Source organism: Loxodonta africana, chromosome 4 (assembly GCF_030014295.1).
Source record: "Loxodonta africana isolate mLoxAfr1 chromosome 4, mLoxAfr1.hap2, whole genome shotgun sequence".
NCBI lineage: Eukaryota > Metazoa > Chordata > Mammalia > Proboscidea > Elephantidae > Loxodonta > Loxodonta africana.
Window position 1 is genome coordinate 119,274,774 of NC_087345.1, and position 20,434 is coordinate 119,295,207.

Consider the following 20,434-nt stretch of genomic DNA (forward strand, 5'->3'; position numbering starts at 1 on the left):
TTATTTATGGACTGACCGTCTAATTCTTTAGTGACTGTTTCCAACCAGACAAATGACTTAAGTTGGGGAAGAAGGACAGATTGTCCAGATTCACGATTTTATATCAGAGCGGAAGCCGACTTCTCTGGAGGCCGTGCCTGTGTGCTCCTTCAGTCCTCAGGTACCAACTCTGCAGTACCTCACAGATCCACGTGACACATGAACAGAAATCTTCTTTGGACTTTTATTTAACATTTTATTAATCAATAACATATTAACTAGAAATCATTAAAAAATAGGAGTTTTTGATACCCATATTGTAGAAATGAAGGCTGCTAGTCTGTAACTACGATGATACATTTTCTCACCACCAACATTAACAGCCTGATATGTGTCCCTACCACAACTTTATCCACGTTTGACGGAGAAGGCTGTCATTGTAACTGTTATCATTTTTTAATGGGACCGTACTAAACACATTTCTCCGCAATTTATTTTTTTCACTTGCCGATATGCCGTAATAGTCCACGATGCTCTAAAATTATTTGCTGCAGAGCAAAACTAGGTGACCCAGAGCTAGGGCTGACAAAGCTGACATGTCAAAGGAATCTCATCCAACTAGTATGAATTCAAGGATAGCATTATAGAGCAAAGGCCCATATGCTCTTTACACAGAACAAATCAGATTAACACAATTAGATTACAGAAACTGGACCAAAACTCAGACTAATGTACTTGAAAGCACTAAACTGTCTGGGTCAAAGTTCAATTACTCAGAATCACATGTCTACAAAGGAAAGATTTTCTTGATACTATTTGTGGATAACAAAATAGCAAAAAGTTGTAAAACTGTTTCCTTAAAAAGTGTCCACTCCTGAAGTTCAACCTTCAGCCAAAGATTAGACAGGTCTATTGGAAATCCTGGTGGCGTAGTGGGGTTAAGTGCTACGGCTGCTAACCATAAGGGTCAGCAGTTCAAATCGGCCAGGCGCTCCTTGGAAACTCTATGGGGCAGTTCTCTGTGCTATAGGGTCGCTATGAGTCGGAATCGACTCGACAGCACTAGGTTTGGTTTTTGGTTTTTTATAGAACAATAACACATGTGAAGAATGTGCTTCTTAGTTCAATCATGTATATGAGACCAACGCCTGCCCAAAAGCAGTGATGAGAAGCTAGGAAGAAACAGGAAAAATGGACATATGGAAAGGGGAATCGGTACAGAAGGGAAGAGTGTTGACATATTGTAGGGATTGCAACCAATATCAGAAAACAATCTGTATAAATTGCTGAATGAGAAACTAATTTGCTATGTAAAGCTCCACCTGAAGCACCAGGAATAAAAAAAGTGTCTACTGCTGAACATATTGTCGAATTGCAATTATCAAATAAAACAGGAATACAATCTATGGTCAACTCACCTCTGTAATAAAAGAGGCAAAGGTCAGAAAGCACAAACCATCGTTTCTTCCACAGCTTCATGCCAGTACTGTCCTGCATTAAATCAACATATTTAAGAATTTTTTTTTTTTTAATTTCAGACAATTAAATTGACTTCTGTTACATTTATTTAAAATGGGAACATAACTAAATGGCTAATCGAAATTTTGGAGCTAGTTTTCTAGGGATTTGCATCATTTTCTGAGTATTTCCAAGTATATTGGTCTCTGAAGAGTAATACTGCAATGACAAGGAAATACCGCTGAAGCAATTTAATTCAGTTTCGTTTTTGTAAGTAATTTGAAATTCACTCTTCTGAACACACATGTCTACTAACATGAGGATAATGTAATGCTGCAGCAGTGTGTGCATTCTGGTAGACCAGATTTAATAAAAATGTTAATCTTGAACAAGAAAGAAAGTATAGGAAGTGAAATTATTTCAAAGGTAATGTGATTTAAAATGACTGTGAATAAAAAGTAATCTTAAAATACAAATACATTTCATCAACATTTTTTTCTTCTTATGTACCTAGTTTGGGTTTGCCTATCTTGCAGAAGACGGTGCCTATTTGGTGGAACTAATTTAGTTCATAAACATCAGGCTCAAACAAAATTATATTGTTAATAAAAGTTATCTTCTCCCATGCAATAAAGCAAAATTGCAAGAGAAAATTAAATATTAAAACTAAAAGGAAAAAAGAGGTCAGTTTGGATGTACAACGATTAATATGGTTTATTTCTAGTTGTGACCATCATCTAATAATGGTTTTACAACTACAGAAACTGTATGGGTAAAAAATCTAAGTAAAAGATTTGTCCCTAAAATTGACAGCCACACCAAGGAAAGGACAAAAAATTAAATGGTATATGGTATTTTTCACTTCTTACCTATATTCTTTTTTTTAGCGTAGATGATTCTACTGCCGTCGAGTCATTTCCAACTCACGTCAACTCTACAGGACAGAGTAGAGCTGCCCCACAGGGTTTCCAAGGAGTAGCTGGTGGATTTGAACTACCAACCTTTTGGTTAGCAGCTGAGCTCTTAACCACTGCGCCACTAGGGCTCCAGAATAGATGATACCGAAAACCTAAGCCCATTGCTGTCCAGTCAGTTCTGACTCATAGTATGGTGACCCCATAGGACAAGGCAGAACTGCCCCACAGAGTTTCCAAGGAGCGGCTGGTGGATTTGGACTGCCTACCTTTTGGCTTTTGGCTTTTGGCTAGCAGCTTGAGCTCTCAAACACTGCGCCACCAGGGCTCAAGTACAGATGGTAGCTCTCTTGAAATAGTTTGGCTGTCACCCAATTTTGGGATGCAGCAAACTCTAATGAATGTACCATGACAATTATGAGTTTTTTTTTTTTAATTTTATTTATTTTGTTGTTATTTAGAATATACACAGCAAAACATAAACTAATAAACAGTTTCTACATGTATAATTTAGTAACACTGACTGCATTCTTTCAGTTGTGCAAACCTTCTTGCCCTGCTTTTCTGAGTTGTTTCTTCATCAGTAACATCAACTCAGTAACATCAACATCAACCCCCTAAGATTCCTATCTAATCTTTCAAATTGCTGTTGTCAACTTGACCCCATACAGATAGACCTTAAAAGAGCACAATGCCCAAGGCAGGCCTTTTTCACTATTTAAACTATAGTTTTAAAATGACTTCAGGGGATATTTTTGGGTATTATCTCAAGGCAATATTTTCAGGGGTTCATCCAGCCTCCATGGCTCTGGAAAGTCTAGAGTTTATGAAAATCTGAAGTTCTGCTCTACATTTCCCTCCTGTCGATGGTACCCAGGTGCCATCCAGTTCTGGTTTCATGGCAAAGGAGGCAGTTGTTCATGGAGGCAATTAGCCACATATCGTATTTCTGACTCTCTTTCCTCTATTGCTCCAGGTGACTGGAGACCAACTGTTGTGCCTTGGATGGCCCCTTGCAAGATTTTAAGACCCTTGGCACTATGCAATGAACTAGAAGGTAGAACAGAAGCACTAAATACATTACTAAATCAATTAACTGGGATGTCCCATGAACCTATGACCTTAAACCTTCAAACCAAGGAACCAAATCTCATGAGGTGTGTGGTTGTACATAAGCAGCCTCAGCAGCTACTCATATCTCACACTTTTGCCAATACAACTTTTTATGTATGTATAACTTATTGACAGCAATTACAATAATTGGCTGTGCAACTCTACCCTTAATGTGATTTTTCCACTACCGTCAGCCCCCTTTTCCCCCTCCCTTCTGCCCCTGGTAACCACTAATAAACTCTGGTCTCATTAGCCTTTTCTTGTTTTTTTTTTTTTTCATATAAGTGAAGTCAAATAATATTTGTCCTTTTGTGACTGCATTATTTTGTTCAGCATAATGCCTTCAAGCTCCATCCACACTCTAGCATGTATCAATAATTCACTTCTCCTCCTGGCTGAGTAGTATCCCACTGTATGTATGTATCATGTTTTGTTTATCCATTCATCTGCTGATGGGCGTTTAGGTTGTTTCTACCTTTTGGCTATTGTGATTAGTGCTGCAATGAATATTTACGGCCAAGTCTCTTTCTGAATCTCTGCTTTCAAGTCTTTTGGGTATATATCTAGGAGTGGAATTGATGGGTCATATGGTTTTTTTTTTTTTATGGTAGTTCTATGTTTATAGTTTTTTTGAGGAACCTCCACACTGCTTTCCACAATGGCTGTACCATTTTGCATTCCTACTAGCAATGGATAAGGGTTTCAATTTCCCCACATCCTTGCTAACATTTGTTATTTTGTGTTTTTGTTTATCTTAAAAAATCTTAGCCATCTTAAAACCCACTGCTGTCAAGTTGATTCTGACTCATGCTGACCCTACAGGACAGAGAAGAACTGCCCCATTGAGTTTTGAAGGAGTGCCCGGTAGATTTGAACTGCTGACCTTTCGGTTAGCAGGTGTAGCCTTTAATCAATACACTACCAGGGCTTCCTGGCCACCCTAGTGGGAGTGAAATAGTATCTCAGTTTGGTTTTGATTTGCTATTCTCTGATGGCTAATGACGCTGAGCATCTTTTCATGTGCCTGGTGGCCATTTTAATGTTCTGTTTGGTGAAATGTCTACTCAAGGCCTTTGCTTATTTTATGATTGATTTGTCTTTTTGTTGTCAAGTTGTCAAAGTTTTATGTATATTCTGGTTATTAGATTCTTGTCAGACATACAGTTTTCTCCCACTCAGTAGCTTGTCTGTTCACTTTTTTTGTAAAATCTTTTGACAAACAAAAGTTTTTAATTTTTATAGGTTCCCATTTATTTTGTCTTTTGCTCTTTTGCTTTTATTATATTAGATAATTCATTGTTGAAAACTAGGCCTGACAGTGCTGCCCCTGCTTGTTCTTCTAAGAATGCATGGTTTTAGTTGGCACATTTAGGTCCTTAACCCATTTTGAATTTGTTGTTGTATATGGTGGGAAGCATGGATCCTCCTTCATTTGTCTCCATGTGGAAATCCAATTTTCCCAGTACCGTTTATTGAAGAGACTCTTCTTTCGCCATCGGATGGACTTAGCATCCTTGTAAAAAATCAGTTTAGCAAAGATGTGTGGGTTTATTTCTGGCTTCTCAATTGTACTCCATTGGTCTATGTGTCTGTTGTTACACCAGTACCAGGATGTTTCTATTACTGTAATTGTATAGTATGTTTTAGTATGAGTCCTTCTACTTTGTTCTTGTCTTTTGACATTGTGTTGGCTATTTGGGGCCTCTTGACATTCAACATAAAGTTGAGGATTGGTTTTTCTATTTCTGTAAAGAAGGTTTTTGGAATTTTGATCAGGATTGCATTGATATCTACAGATTGCTTTATGTAGTACTGACATCTTAACAATATTAAGTCTTCCAATCCACGCACATGGAACTTCTTTGCACTTATCTAAGTCTTCTTAAATCTTTTGCTGCAGTGTTTTATAGTTTTCATTGTATAAGTCTTTCACGTTCCTGGTTAGATTTATCCCTAGGTGTTTTATTCTCTTAGATGCTATAGTAAATGGAATTGTTTCCCTAATTTCCTTTTCAGATTTCTCGTTGCTGACGTACAGTAACCCAACTAATTTTTGCTTATTGACCAGGTACCCTCCAACTTTGCTAAATTCCTCTATTAGCTATAGAAGTCTTCTTGTTGACTCTTTGGGATTTTCTATACATAGGATCATATCATCCACAAATAGAGATAATTTTACTACTTCTTTTCCAAGCTGGGAAACCCTGGTGGCATAGTGGTTAAGTGCTACGACTGCTAACCAAAAGGCTGGCAGCTCGAATCTACCAGGCAACCTTGGAAACTCTATGGGGAAGTTCTACTCTGTCCTATAGGGCTGCTAGGAGTCGGAATCGACTCAACAGCAACAGGTTTGGTTTTTTTTTTTCTTCCAAGCTGGATATCTTTTATTTCTTTTCTTGTCTTATTACTCTGGCTAGGACTTCTAATAAAATATTGAACAAAAGTGGTGAGAGTGGATACCCTTGTCTTGTTCCCAATTGAAAGCAGATAGCTTTCAGTCTTTCTCCATTAAGTATGATGTTGGCTGTTGGCTTTTCATATATGCCCTAAATCATGCTGAGGAATTTCCCTTCTATTCCAATCTTCTTTAGGGTTTTCATCAAGAAAGGGTGTTAGATCTTATCAGATGCTTTTTCTGCATCCATAGAGATGATCATGTGGTTTTCTTCCTTTGTTCTATTGATGTGGTGTATTATGTTGATTGATTTTCTAATACTGAAACACCCTACACTCCTGGAATAAATCCCAGCTGGTCATGGTGTATGAATCTTTTAATACGTTGTTGGATTTTGTTTGCTAGTATTTTGTTGAGCATTTCTGCATCTAAATTCATAAGAGATATTGGCCTGTAGTTTCTTCTTTTTTTCTTAGAGTCTCTGGTTTGCGTATTAGGGTTATATTTGCTTCACAGAATGAATTAGAGAGTACTCCTTCCTTCTCTATCTTTTGGAAGAGTTTAAACAGTATTGGTGTCAACTCTTTTCCAAATGTTTGGTAGAATTCCCCAGTAAGGCCATCTGGTCTAGGACTTTTTTTTGGGAGGTTTTTGATCACTGATTCAATCTCTTTACTTGTTATCAGTTTGTTGAGGCTTTCTGTTTCCTCTTGAGTCAGTTTATACAGGTAGTGTGCTTCTAAGAATGTGTCCCTTTCATCTAGGTATCTAGTTTGTTGCCATACAGTTGTTTGTAATATTCTGTCATAATTCTCTTTATTTCTATCTAGTCATTTTTAATGTCCCCTTTCGTTTTTTAATTTTGATTATTTGCATTTTCTCTTTTCTTTATTTGTCAGTCTAGCTAAAGTTCTGTCCATTTTAATGATCTTTTCAAAGAACTAACTTCTGGTTTTATTGACTTTACTGTTTTTCTGTTTTCAATTTTATCTCTGATTTGATCTTTGTTAGTTCTTTTTTTCTTGTAGGTTTAGACTTAGTTTGCTCTTCTCTTTCTAGTTCCTGGAGTTGTCAAGTTAGACTGCTGATTTGAGATCTTTCTTCTTACCTCATGTAGGCATTTATTGCTGTAAGTTTCCCTCTGAGTGCTGCCTTCATTGCATCCCATAAATTTTGGTATGTTGTGCTTTCATTTTCCTTTGACTCTAGGAAATTTGTGATTTCTCTTTTGATTCTTTCTTGACCCAAAAACCCAGTGCTGTTGAGTCGATTCCAATTTCTTGACCCACTGGTAGTTTAATAGTGTGGTGTTTAATTTCCATGTTTGTGTATTTTCCAAGTTTCTTTTCCTGTTATTGATTTGCAGCTTTACTCTGTTGTGGTCAGAGAAAATACTTTCTATGATTTCCACCTTTTCAAATTTATCAAGACTTTTTTTGTGACCTAAAATGTGGTCTATCCTGGAGAATATCCATGTGTACTGGAGCTGAGTGTACACTGTGAGCTGAATGTATATTGTGCTGTTTTGGGGTGAAATGTTCTGTATATGTTTCTTAAGTCTAGTTGGTTTATAGTGTCATTCAGGTTCTCTGTTTCCTTTTTGATCATCTATCTAGATTTTCTGTCCAATAGTGAAAGTGGTGTACTGACATCTCCAACTATTACTGTAGTACTATCTATTTCTCCCTTCAATTCTATCTGTGTTTGCATTATATATTTAGGTGTTCCAATGTTGGCTGCATATACATTTGGGATTGTTCAATCTCCTTGATTAACTATAACCCTTTTATCATTACATAATGGCATCTTTATCTCTTCTGACAGATTTCATTATGATTTTTAATGAATAAAAATTACTACGTCATTTGAGAACAATTAACAATATTTAACAGAATAAGTTAGCAACACCAATGAACTGATATTTAACTTCTTCTGTATCATCTGTACATATGCAGGAGCAGAGACAGAGAAAAGACAGATAAAGGCCCTGAATGCTGAGTGTACCATCTCAGTTTTCTGGTTATTCCAGCTGTAAGTTAGAAAGTAAAAATGAAAACAATAGTCTCCAAGTAGTCAAAAGAGATGTTATAAAGTCCAAGGGGGTAAAATACATACATCCTTACATACAACCAAAATTAATGATAAGGTTCCAAAAAAGCTTACTTATCAGGCTTTCCAGTCAATATAAACAATATGAATCCTCCCTAAACAGTCAAAGAAGAAAAAGTAAAATTAAATAAACAAACAACATAAAAACTTAAGAGAAAGAGCGAGCAGCCTAAGAGTATAGAAGCAAGCAGTACTTTCTGGATTATAGTAAAATATAATCACTGAGAAACACTAGTGATGCATTATCAGAAAAAGATCAAATTATGATAAGATTTCTCTATATAATTATACATTTCTGTGATTTTTTTTTTGCATGAATAGAAAAATGAACAATACCCTTATATATGTATTTTTCCACTCTGAAATTTTTTAATAATACTTCTATCTGGATAATTTTACCATGCTTTTCCCAACATTTTCATAGAGTATATATTTAATTTTAAATCTAGAAATAAGGAAATATAATTTTTATTAAAATTGTAACTTTGCTTGAGCCTGATTTTTATGAAATAAAGTAGTTAGGAAGAACTGCCAGGTGGGCATTCTTTTCTGCAAGATGAGCAAAACCCAAACAAACACCCACAAGCAACCTCTGTTCTAGGTAACGTCCACTCCCTTTTCTGTCTTCACTGTTCCTCTAATAATCTTCAAGGAAAATACGTAGTAAAAGAATCTGGGTGACTATAATATTACAGCTCTTTTGGCATTTTATGTTATTGTCTTAGATACATTCAGCTTAAAAGGTTCTTTTTGACTCTGTTCTTTGTTTCATATCAAATTGGAGGAAAAAAAATACCTGTTTATAAAGCCAACCTCGTCTCACCACTGGTGCGTTAGGATTCCTTTTAATTGAGTTCGACCTCTTTCCAAAATTATGAACTTTTTTTGAAGCTCGTGAAGTCTAAATAGGATAGAAAGTGTGGCATTAATACCCGGGAAGTTGAGCTTATTTTTCACCTTCAAAATTTTAATCTCTATTCAGATTTCCCTGAGACTTGCAGGTTATAATCTTGTCAGATTAATTATTACAACTCCACTACTGCAGGCTTAGTTGTTTCAAGTGAAAGAATTTTGCACAAAGACACTTCCCTCCATGATATTACAAAAGGATCACAAGTTTTACATCTTTCCTCTAAAATCTGGATATCCAATTTTTACAAAAGGCAGAGAGCATGGCAGTAGCTTGTCCCACCTGCTACAAAATGAATGAGCCTTGAGTAAAAATGAACAAATCTTTGCAAATAACCAAATGACAGAACTTTTTGCTTTGTATCTGCGTTTAATACTGTGGTTTCAATTAAAGAACCTTAATAGCATTAAGCCAGATGAGAAATACTAAGATATGAAACATAAACAAACATATCACAAGTCAAAACAAGACTAGAAAGACTCCTTTAATGTCATGTAGTATTTTCTTCTTTATGGGCAACTCTGAACTTCAATGATACCAGACAGATGGTGTTTACTGCATTCTTAAAAGTAAGCATGAGGATGTAAAATCCTTTTAAATGTGGCTATGCTTTTTTTTTTTTTATGCTTAGCATGAAGATTTATTTCTACAGAAATGTTACTGGTAATCAAGAAATATAAAAACAAGCAAACTGAATTTGAATTTCTCTATAAAATAAAAGGTAAGCAATATTAAATTACTTCCTATTTTTTCAACCTATCTAGAATCTTTGGAAATCTAGCATTTATTTCATTAGATTTTTGTGAAGCTTATATTAGTGCAAAATATAGAATTGTACAGCCCAGTATCAATGCATTTTCCCCTGCAATATGTTTCTTTGATAAATTTTAATTTACCTTTGAACAGATAATATGTAAACACAGTATAAAATTGAAATGGTACAAAAAGATATACAAGGGCCAGTCTACTTCTCACCCCTGGGCCTCCAGGGCCCTTCACCCACACCAACAAACTCCATGTGTCTGTCCGTCTGTTTATCTGTCTACCTACCTACTAAATAATTGTTTTCACAGTTATGGAATAGCTGTTCTTTCTCAAATGATTACATATGTAACACTTATGCTTCTGTTCCACTATTTCTTGGAGCTCACTACATAACGAGAATGCCTATCAACGCTTACTCTTGTCATCATGCTGCGCTATGAAACTTTTTGAGCTTTTAAAATATGGTAAGTTAAAAATGGTGAGTCTTTTTTTTTTTCTTAATTAGCATTTTTCATGTTATGAATGAGGTTGAGCATCGTTTACATGTGTTTAAGTGTAATGTTCATTTCTTTTCTGGAACTGATTCTAAATACTTTCCTCATTTTTTACACTAAGGAAAGTCATGTTGTAAGTCTTTGTTATTGATCCATACGAGTTCTTTGATTAAAAAAGGAATGAGTTCTTTAATTGTTATATGAATTACAGATATTCTACACGCGTGATAATCTTAGGTAGCTGAATTTGTCGTTCTTTTCTATTCTATTAAGACTTCTGGCGTTTTATGTCACAATTAGAAAATCCTTCTCCATTCTGAGTTTTTTTTTTTTTAAATCTTCCACTGTTTTTTCTAGTGCTTTTACAGCTTTGTTTTTAACATTTCAACAAATGATCCAGCTGGGAAATTTTTGGTGTCGAGCATGAGGCACAAATTCAGCCTTCTTTCTTGACCCAGTAATCCGCAATCCATTTATCATTTCCCTAGATTTTAACTAAAATACATTAATAAAGCATTATAATGCTAAGTTATACTATTGGCATTTTATATTATTTAATAAGAAATAGAAATTATTCACCTTATTTGAAAATTTACATTTACTTCTAATACTCCATAAAATTTTCTAAAAGAAAAAATTAAAAGGCATTTGAAATATTATTACAGTTCTCTGTTATTCATTTCTACAAACATAATTGGCTATTATAATTCCTTTACTACAGTAAAAAATTTATTTTTAAATTTTTAATGTTTTCTTAATGTTAAGGTATTTTATTGGATTTTTGGTGAAAGTTTGCACAGCAAATTAGGTTCCCATTTAACAATTTCTACACAATTTGTACAGTGACATGGGTTACATTTTTCACAGTGTGTCAGCTTTCTCATTATTTCTGTTCTGCTTGTAACTATTTTTTAAATAAATAAAAATTATTCCTTTACTGCTCTTCAATTCTTTTGCTATATGTCAATATAGAAATTGAGCATCAACTTTAAGGTAGTTATTTAAATTATTTATTCAGATTTAGTAGTAAATCTTCCAAGAATTAAAAAAAAATTACATTAAAATACTAAATCTGAATTTGTTTAAAGTACAAGAAACAATAACCACAAGTTCTTATGGACATACAAGTCTAGGATGATAGTTAGCCAAGCAATTAAAATTTTAGTTTCTGATTATAAAGAAAAATCCATTTCTATTTCCATATGGCACTTCTTAGATACTTTTGTGAAGTTTTGAAGTATTTTTATAGAGGTTTTCTCTTTGACAGTAAAGAACTTTACACGTACAGATATTTTTTTAAATAATAAAAAAATTAAAACGTAAATTATATTTAAAAAAAATCATGGCTAAATTTTAAACTACTTATTCTAATTCTCCTCAATCTAGGCATTCTTATAGTCAGAAAATAAGATTCCTAGGCTACTAATCTTTACCTTTACAACTCAAGTTGATTCAATAAAGTGCCTATTTTCTCACAAAACATTCATTATACTGGTTTTAAAAAAATCAAAATCTGAATTCTACAGTATTAAAAAAAGTCATTAAATTAATTAAATCTTATTACTTTATATTTCAAGCTCTTATTTCTTATATAAATGACCTCCAATGTAATTAGATTCACGTAATAATTAAAATGAAATGATTTTCTTAAAACTATTAAGAGTGCTTTTTAAGTCTATTAAGAGTGACAGTAATAGACACTGACTACCAGTTATCAATAATTAATAGTAAGAAAATAACTTACTCTGCCTACAGGGCTCACGGGATGCACTGCATAATCTGAAGTCATGCTATAGTTAGAAGCTTCATTTATCATACTTATGGGTCGTTCCTTTTTCTCTTCAGACGTCATGGTTGTAATGGTCCTGAAAATATAATACATCAAAATGCCAGAACTTGCTGTTTAAGTAAACTGCTTCACAATAAAGTTCCCCCAGAGTTAACAATGCTGGTGTCCTACTTTTTCAAAATGGTGAGAGGCTAGTTACTCTAGAGCCAGAGCTTAATATTTTCAGCTATTATAAATATAATGAACAACTGCTAAGAAGAACATAACTTGATAACATTAATCCATGTATTTACTGAGTATTTTTCCTGTGCCAGGAATCAGGATATATATTTAATCCAGGCAAGAGTTCATGAATGGTCAACTATAAGCTCCATATGCACATAACAACTTTCAAATATGGCACTCATGCAGGTTTTTCTTTAGTCAACGTGAACATGTGATTCAGAACTGTAACTTACATATTCAAACTGATGTGAGTTGAAACACGATGTGAAGAGATGAAACATATCCAGGAGAGCCCAGGTACCAGTTTAAAAAATGAGCGCCCATAGATGCACTTGCATGATGAAAAGAGAAATCATACCTGGGTAGAATCTCACCATTTACTAGCTATACTGCCTTGGGGGCAAGCAAAAGTCTTTGCTTTTCGTCCGTCCATAAGCAAAATCAGCTCATCCAGAATTGAGCATATTCAGTGAAGAAACTTAGAAAAGGTGCATTCTTTTTTTCTTGGTCTGGTTACTAAACCTAAAGAATCAAATTCTTTTCCTCTTTGACTCCCTCTGGATTTACGTGATCCTGGACTTCACTTATTCCACTTACTCATCTTAACCTTCCAGTCTTAATGTCTTTATACTGATAAGCACCCAAAACAGGGAGACTGGGCTTTCTGTATTACTTCCTGCTTCTTCCCTTGATAGGAACACCACTGAGTCACTTAGAGCAGAATTTTCCTCTACTCTGGAACTACCCTGCAATTTTTCCTAACTGTGAAGCTACTGGACTAGAATGGCAAGAAGTGATTAGACTCAAGATGGATTTTGGAGACTGCGCAAAAAGTTAATGGACTGGATATGAAGTGAGAGAAAGGGAGAACCAAGGATGACTCCTAGATTTGGAGCCAAAAGAGAAGATTACGGGAAGAGTAGGCTGGAAATGGAGATGTAGGGCTGAAACAAGAGCTTTGTTTTGGCCATATTAAGCTTGAGATGCCTACTAGATATCCAAGTACAGATGTATCAAGCAAGCATTGAATATATGAGCCTGGAATAGAAGTATATATGTAGTATAATACTATACAGTGATATAAGGTATGTATAACATACCAAATATACATAACTACTCAATAGCAATTATAAGTATTATTATTATTCTAGCATATTAAGTATATAAATTCAAGCTAGTTTTTGCAAATTTTTCAATACTTCTGCTAAAATAAGGGCATAAGTGGGAAAATCTACTTAGGCTATGTGGACAGTGTCATACAAAAAAAGCACCATTTAAATTAAGCATCTAAATTAACGCAGGTCATGTTTATTTTAAAAGGCGTTATTAAAGATATTCTACTTAGTCTTACAACTGGAAACTTCAAAATGAATTACAAGATTATTCAAATATTAAAAACAGTAACAATGATATTAATAAGTAACAGCTTTATAATGTATAAAGCATTTTCACACATATTTCATCTGATGCTTAAAAAAAATCCTGAGAAATGGTAATTATCACTATCCCTGATTTAAGGATGAGAAAACTGAGCTCTACTAAGTTTAATAATTTGACCAACTTTACACAGTTCCTCTGACCTTGAGCTTACTGCCTGTGTTGTAAAAGTGCTTCTGAAATTATATACCTCATGAAAACAAAATTTAAGTCATGTTTCTCCACCTCATAAACAGCTGTCATTCTGTTATTAGACTTGAATGTAAATGTCCAGATAAGAAAACTGTTAAATTGTACTGTATTAAACATGGATAATAGCAATCCCAACGCTAACCCCCATCCTGAACGCAGACATTTCATGAAATTCTTTACTTACTGCTCATTCACTACAAAAATACAATTGTCCTGTGATGGCTGTCCCGTGACTGGATGTTTGCAGGTCACTTTCCTTTCATTATGGCTGAAAGAGGAGTAAGAGACAAAGAGAACACGTTGGCACTTCTATAATCACAAATGTTTTTCTAATACTCTGGTAGTAAAATACCCACTTCCTTAACACTTAAGTTAGTAATGAAGGAGACTAAATCTAAAACCATGTACCTGTTCAGATTCCTAAACACACTTTTTCTACTGTCTACCGTACATGTGTGTGGATATATGCTAATCAGTTTTACAACACGGCTGAACTCACTCTCCTCAGTCCAACCTCAATCCTTGCTTCTCACCATTTTACAAACAATGGTAAGTTGATTTGGCTCACAAGTATTGCACTTTGCATTTCATAGGTGGGCCACGAAAAATGAGGATGAGTATTTACCTACCTCTATTACCTTTTTGGCCCAATTTAGGAATGTCAAAGACATACACGGAGAAAACAGCCAGTAGTAACAGTACTATTATATATGTATCAAAAAAAATAAAACATTAAAAAATAGAAGGTACATGGGAAGAGTAATAATTTATGGTGTTTCTGTTTTAAACACTGGAGTTTTTCTGTGTGATACTTGAGGAAGGCATGTTTTAGAAAAATGGGATTTGAGGGGGATATCAAAAATCCTAAGTAAATCAAATATAAAAACAACAACAGAAATAAATAAAAAACCTACTTATTATGCTTACTGGAAAAAAAAAACTGCTTTAAATTATAGGATGACTATTTCTGAAGATTGAGACCTTTCCTTAAGAAATACTATTCTTTGTAGGTTAAAAGATGAGATTGGGTCTTGTTGAAATGAGAGAAGGAAAACAACAACAACAATAAAAACCCCATCTCTCAAAGCCAAAAACATTAGATGTCCAAAATAATATATACTATACATTAATACATAAACAATATACATCACCATTTGGGAATCAGTAATCTTTTTCACTGGGTCAAACACCATAAAGCATAGATCTGTGAAAAAGATCTATTGTTGGCTTGCCTGACCTTAGAAAACTTACTTTCATTATGAAGAAAATTTTCAACATACTGTACTAAATACTTGGTTAATTTTAAAGATTATTACACACACTTATTACAAGTGCTCTGTATTGTGGAAAGTCTATAACCACAAGCCAGTAATTTTCTCTCAAACTTTATATACTTAAGTTTCTGCTCCAAATTATAACTTTTATTATTATTTTTTAATAATTTTTATTGTGCTTTCAGTGAAAGTTTACAAATCAAGTCAGTCCGTCACATATAAGCTTATATACACCTTACTCCATACTCCCACTTACTCTCCCCCTAATGAGTCAGCCCTTCCAGTCTCTCCTTTCGTGACAATTTTGCCAGTTTCTAACCTTCTCTACCCTCCTATCTCCCCTCCAGACAGGAGATGCCAACACAGTCTCAAATGTCCACCTGATACAAGTAGCTCACTCTTTGTCAGCATCTCTCTCCAACTCATTGCCCAGTCCCTGCCATGTCTGATCAGTTGTCTTCGGGAATGGTTCCTGTCCCAGGCCAACAGAAGGTTTGGGGACCATGACCGCCGGGATTCCTCTAGTCTCAGTCAGACCATTAAGTCTGGTCTTTTTATGAGAGTTTGGGGTTTGCATCCCACTGTTCTCCTGCTCCCTCAGGGGTTCTCCGTTGTGCTCCCTGCCAGGGCAGTCGTCGACTGTGGCCGGGCACCATCTAGTTCTTCTGGTCTCTGGTTCATGTGGCCCTTTCTGTCTCTTGGGCTCATAGTTATCGTGTGACCTTGGTGTTCTTCATTCTCCTTTGATCCAGGTGGGTTGAGACCAATTGATGCATCTTAGATGGCTGCTTGTTAGCATTTAAGACCCCAGACGCCACATTTCAAAGTGGGATGCAGAATGCTTTCATAATAGAATTATTTTGCCAATTGACTTAGAAGTCCCCTTAAGCCATAGTCCCCAAACCCCCGCCCTTGCTCTGCTGACCTTTGAAGTATTCAGTTTATCCCGGAAACTTCTTTGCTTTTGGTCCAGTCCAACTGAGCTGACCTTCCATGTATTAAGTATTGTCCTTCCCTTCACCTAAAGTAGTTCTTATCTACTAACTAATCAGTAAATAACCCTCTCCCACCCTCTCTCCCTCCCCCCCCATAACCACAAAAGTATGTGTTCTTCTCAGTTTATACTATTTCTCAAGATCTTATAATAGTGGTCTTATACAATATTTGTCCTTTTGCCTCTAATTTCACTCAGCACAATGCCTTCCAGGTTCCTCCATGTTATGAAATGTTTCACAGATTCGTCACTGTTCTTTATGGATGCGTAGTATTCCACTGTGTGAATTTACCATAATTTATTTATCCATTCATCCGTTGATGGACACCTTGGTTGCTTCCAGCTTTTTGCTATTGTAAACAGTGCTGCAATAAACATGGGTGTGCATATATCTGTTCGTGTAAAGGCTCTTATTTCTCTAGGGTATGTTCCGAGGAGTGGGATTTCTGGGCTGTATGGTAGTTCTATTTCTAACTTTTTAAGAAAACGCCAGATAGATTTCCAAAGTGGTTGTACCATTTTACATTCCCACCAGCAGTGTATAAGAGTTCCAATCTCTCCACAGCCTCTCCAACATTTATTATTTTGTGTTTTTTGGATTAATGCTAGCCTTGTTGGAGTGAGATGGAATCTCATCGTAGTTTTAATTTGCATTTCTCTAATGGCTAATGATCAAGAGGATTTTCTCATGTATCTGTTAGCTGCCTGAATATCTTCTTTAGTGAAGTGCGTGTTCATATCCTTTGCCCGCTTTTTGATTGGGTTGTTTGTCTTTCTGTGGTTGAGTTTTAACAGAATCATATAGATTTTAGAGATCAGGCATTGGTCGGAGATGTCATAGCTGAAAATTTTTTCCCAATCTGTAGGTGATCTTTTTACCCTTTTAGTGAAGTCTTTAGATGAGCATAGGTGTTTGATTTTTAGGAGCTCCCAGCTATCTGGTTTCTCTTCGTCATTTTTGGTAATGTTTTGTATTCTGTTTATGACTTGTATTAGGGCTCCTAAAGTTGTCCCTATTTTTTCTTCCATGACCTTTACCGTTTTAGTCTTTATGTTTAGCTCTTTGATCCACCTGGAGTTAGTTTTTGTGCATGGTGTGAGGTATGGGTCCTGTTTCATTTTTTTTGCAAATGGATATCCAGTTATGCCAGCACCATTTGTTAAAAAGACTATCTTTTCCCCAATTAACTGACACTGGGCCTTTGTCAAATATCAGCTGCTCATATGTGGATGGATTTATATCTGGGTTCTCAATTCTGTTCCATTGGTCTATGTGCCTGTTGTTTTACCAGTACCAGGCTGTTTTGACTACTGTGGCTATATAATAGGTTCTGAAATCAGGTAGAGTGAGGCTTCCCACTTTCTTTTTCCCATTATTATTATTTTTATTGGTAACTCGGTACTCTGAAACTTTAACCATTAAGTAAAACTAAAACCATATAAAAGAAAAAAAGTACAGATAGTTTTTCAATTACATATTAAATACTGTAACACAGTAGAATGATTAATAGAATACAGTGTTAGTATATCTGTTATTCCTTCAATTAATTGGTCTAATAAGCACATACCAAACCCCCTGCTGCTGAGTCGATGCCAACTCATAGCAATCCTATGAGACAGAACAGACCTGCCCCATGGAGTCTCCAAGGAGCACCAGGTGGATTTGAACTGCTGCCCTTTTGGTTAGCAGCCGTAGCTCTTAACCACTATAAGTACCTAGCAAAACCAAAACCAAAGCCGTTGCCGTCAAGTCGATTCCAACTCATAGTGACTCTACAGAACAGGGTAGAGCTGCCCCACAGAGTTTCCAAGGAGTGCCTGGTGAATTTGAACTGCTGCCCTTTTGGTTAGCAGCCGTAGCTCTTAACCACTATAAGTACCTACCAAAACCAAAACCAAAGCCGTTGCCGTCAAGTTGATTCCAACTCACAGTGACTCTACAGAACAGGGTAAAGCTGCCTCATAGAGTTTCCAAGGAGCGCCTGGTGAATTTGAACTGCTGACCTTTTGGTTAGCAGCCGTAGCTCTTAACCACTATGTGACCAGGGTTTCCACAAGCACATAGGAGTACTAAATTATCAGCTTTTTGTAGGTGGCTTTGTTTTTATACAGACATCCAATAGGTGAATACTGTAAACAATCGGTGAGTCTAGACTGACATATGCAGTGGTATTTTCACTACATTAAAAAGTCTGCAAGTGACTTTCTTACCTGCTGGCTTAAAAATGTGCAATAGTGGAAACCTAGAGCCTCATGTGGGATAGTTATGTGATAAACAAAAAATTTGTAACAGAATAAATAAGTAAATTATAGCCTCTGGAGATAAGCAGAAAATCTTGAAGTACTAAAATATGATGAACATTGTGAATGTATACGCAAGTATGTAAATCCTGATGTTCTAACACAGCATAAAACACTGGGAGGTATAAAGTCACACATGACAGGAAGGAGCATAAAAAGGCTAGAGGTGGTTGTGTGGTAAACATACAGAAATAAACAATTCCTTTCATAAAAACCAATATCGCAAAAAGAAAAAAAACAACCCCCTAAATACTGTATTACTTCCCTATTCTGTGTCATCGTGCCTGGGAGGAATATAGTTGACTCTAATCCTAATACTTAAGAAGCTCTAAATCATAATAACATGATCCTGCAATGTCCAAGGGTTAAGGTACCACTCTGAGCTTTTTAAACTAAACAGGTATTTAATATGAGTACCCGTCAGAAGAGGATGCAGTGCAATAAGCGACATTTAAACAACACATAATTAAAAGAAGTCCAAACGTTCTTTTTCACAAAAGTGGATGCTACTTCAATTAAGTTGACATTTTTATTGTCCAAACACTTTTATGCTTGTAAGCTTTTAAAGTGAAACAACTAACAAAATAAATAAAAGTCTTATGATTCTATCTTAGCTAAATGGCCATTCCCAAAAACCAATATAAAATATGTATATATTTATTGTCTTTTACTTCTTCAAATATGTCTACTACGGTGTTTTCCTTTGCTTAATGTTATGATATCAAACTAATATGAAAGTTCATATAAAATCTTTAAGGATACTATTCTTGAATGAAAGAAACAACTTTTCCCACTACATATGTCTAACTGTAATATAAAATGAACAAAAAAAGTCCTATTGACATTTTATTTTGTTTTGATGTATACCTGTAAAAACAACCCATTGCCACTGAGTCGAATTCCAACTCACAGGGACCCTGTAAGACAGAGTAGAACTGCCCTGTGGAGTTTCCAAGGAACGACTGGTGGACTCGAACTGCCGACCTCTTGGTTAGCAGCCGCATCTCTTAGCCACTGTGCCACCGGGGTTTCCCTGATGTATACCAAAAAACCAAACCAAACCCAGTGCCGTCGAGTCGATTCTGACTCATAGCGACCCTACAGGACAGAGTAGAACTGCCCCATAGAGTTTCGCAGGAGCGCCTGGCAGATTTGAACTGCCGACCCTTTGGTTTGCATCCATAGCACTTAAGCATTATACCACCAGGGTTTCCTTGATGTATACAATACTCCTAAAATCTGCCTTATCAGTGATACATTATAAAAAACATGCATAGTTCATTTTCTAAAACATTACATTTCAAAATGTACATGACGTATTTTAAATTACGTTTACTCAATATCACTAGAAGTTCCTACAAATAAAAAATCTGAGGGTTGAGATTTTATAGATAATTAAAAAAAAATCCTGTCACCTCCTATAAAACGACATACTTATCAGAGACAAAGATCAGTGTATTGTTCTCTGCTCACTTCATCAAAGGCAAGTACTTCAGAGAATAATTGCATTTTGTAATTAAAATAAACAAAAAGTGTGACAAATTAAGATATCAACACTAGACTTAACCGTTAAAAGTGGTAATTTTCCATTACCTGATAGGACTGTCCATCTTCACTGCTCTTGTATAAGTGCATTTGTCAATTTTTTAAAAGATACCAGTATTTCTAAATCATTCACTGAAACTGAAAACATGAGTCAAACAAACACCTAGTCCTGATAAAAGCAATGGAAGTTAAAAAGGCGAGTCTGGTTTAAAAAGATTCCCACGAAGCCATCTCTGTTAATGTATTTAACCCGTTGCCCTAAGTCAATTTCAACTCGTAGCAACCCTATAGGACAGAGCAGAATTGCCCTAGAGGGTTTCCAAGTAGCAGCTGGTGGATTCGAACTGCAGATCTTTTGGTCAGCAGCCAAACACTTAACCATTGCGCCACCAGGGCTCCAGAATTCTTTTAATGGATACAGCACTTGACACTGTGGGAGACAGCTGGTCCACTCCTAAGTATCAAGCCATGACCAAGGGTGACTTGGTCAGGAAGGGTGACTGCTCAGGATCAGAAGAAGGGCAGGGAAGACAATGATTC

General features: G+C 35.6%; 1 protein-coding gene across 29 annotated transcripts in view; it reads right to left on the minus strand.

Annotated features, from left to right (window-relative positions):
* The window catches only part of PLEKHA5 (pleckstrin homology domain containing A5), a 258,711-nt gene that overhangs the window by 86,753 nt on the left and 151,524 nt on the right, over positions 1-20,434 (minus strand). For 15 of the 29 annotated variants that reach the window (XM_064284509.1, XM_064284508.1, XM_064284503.1 and 12 more), the window contains 5 exons: positions 13,965-14,048; positions 11,882-12,002; positions 10,717-10,761; positions 8,765-8,869; positions 1,398-1,470 (listed from right to left, as the gene is read on the minus strand). In XM_064284509.1, the coding sequence (XP_064140579.1) occupies positions 1,398-1,470; positions 8,765-8,869; positions 10,717-10,761; positions 11,882-12,002; positions 13,965-14,048 (428 nt within the window). Of the gene's footprint in view, positions 1-1,393; positions 8,064-8,764; positions 8,870-10,716; positions 10,762-11,881; positions 12,003-13,963; positions 14,049-20,434 lie in introns of those variants that run through there. The other 14 variants (XM_064284534.1, XM_064284505.1, XM_064284519.1 and 11 more) reach the window with 5 other exon arrangements.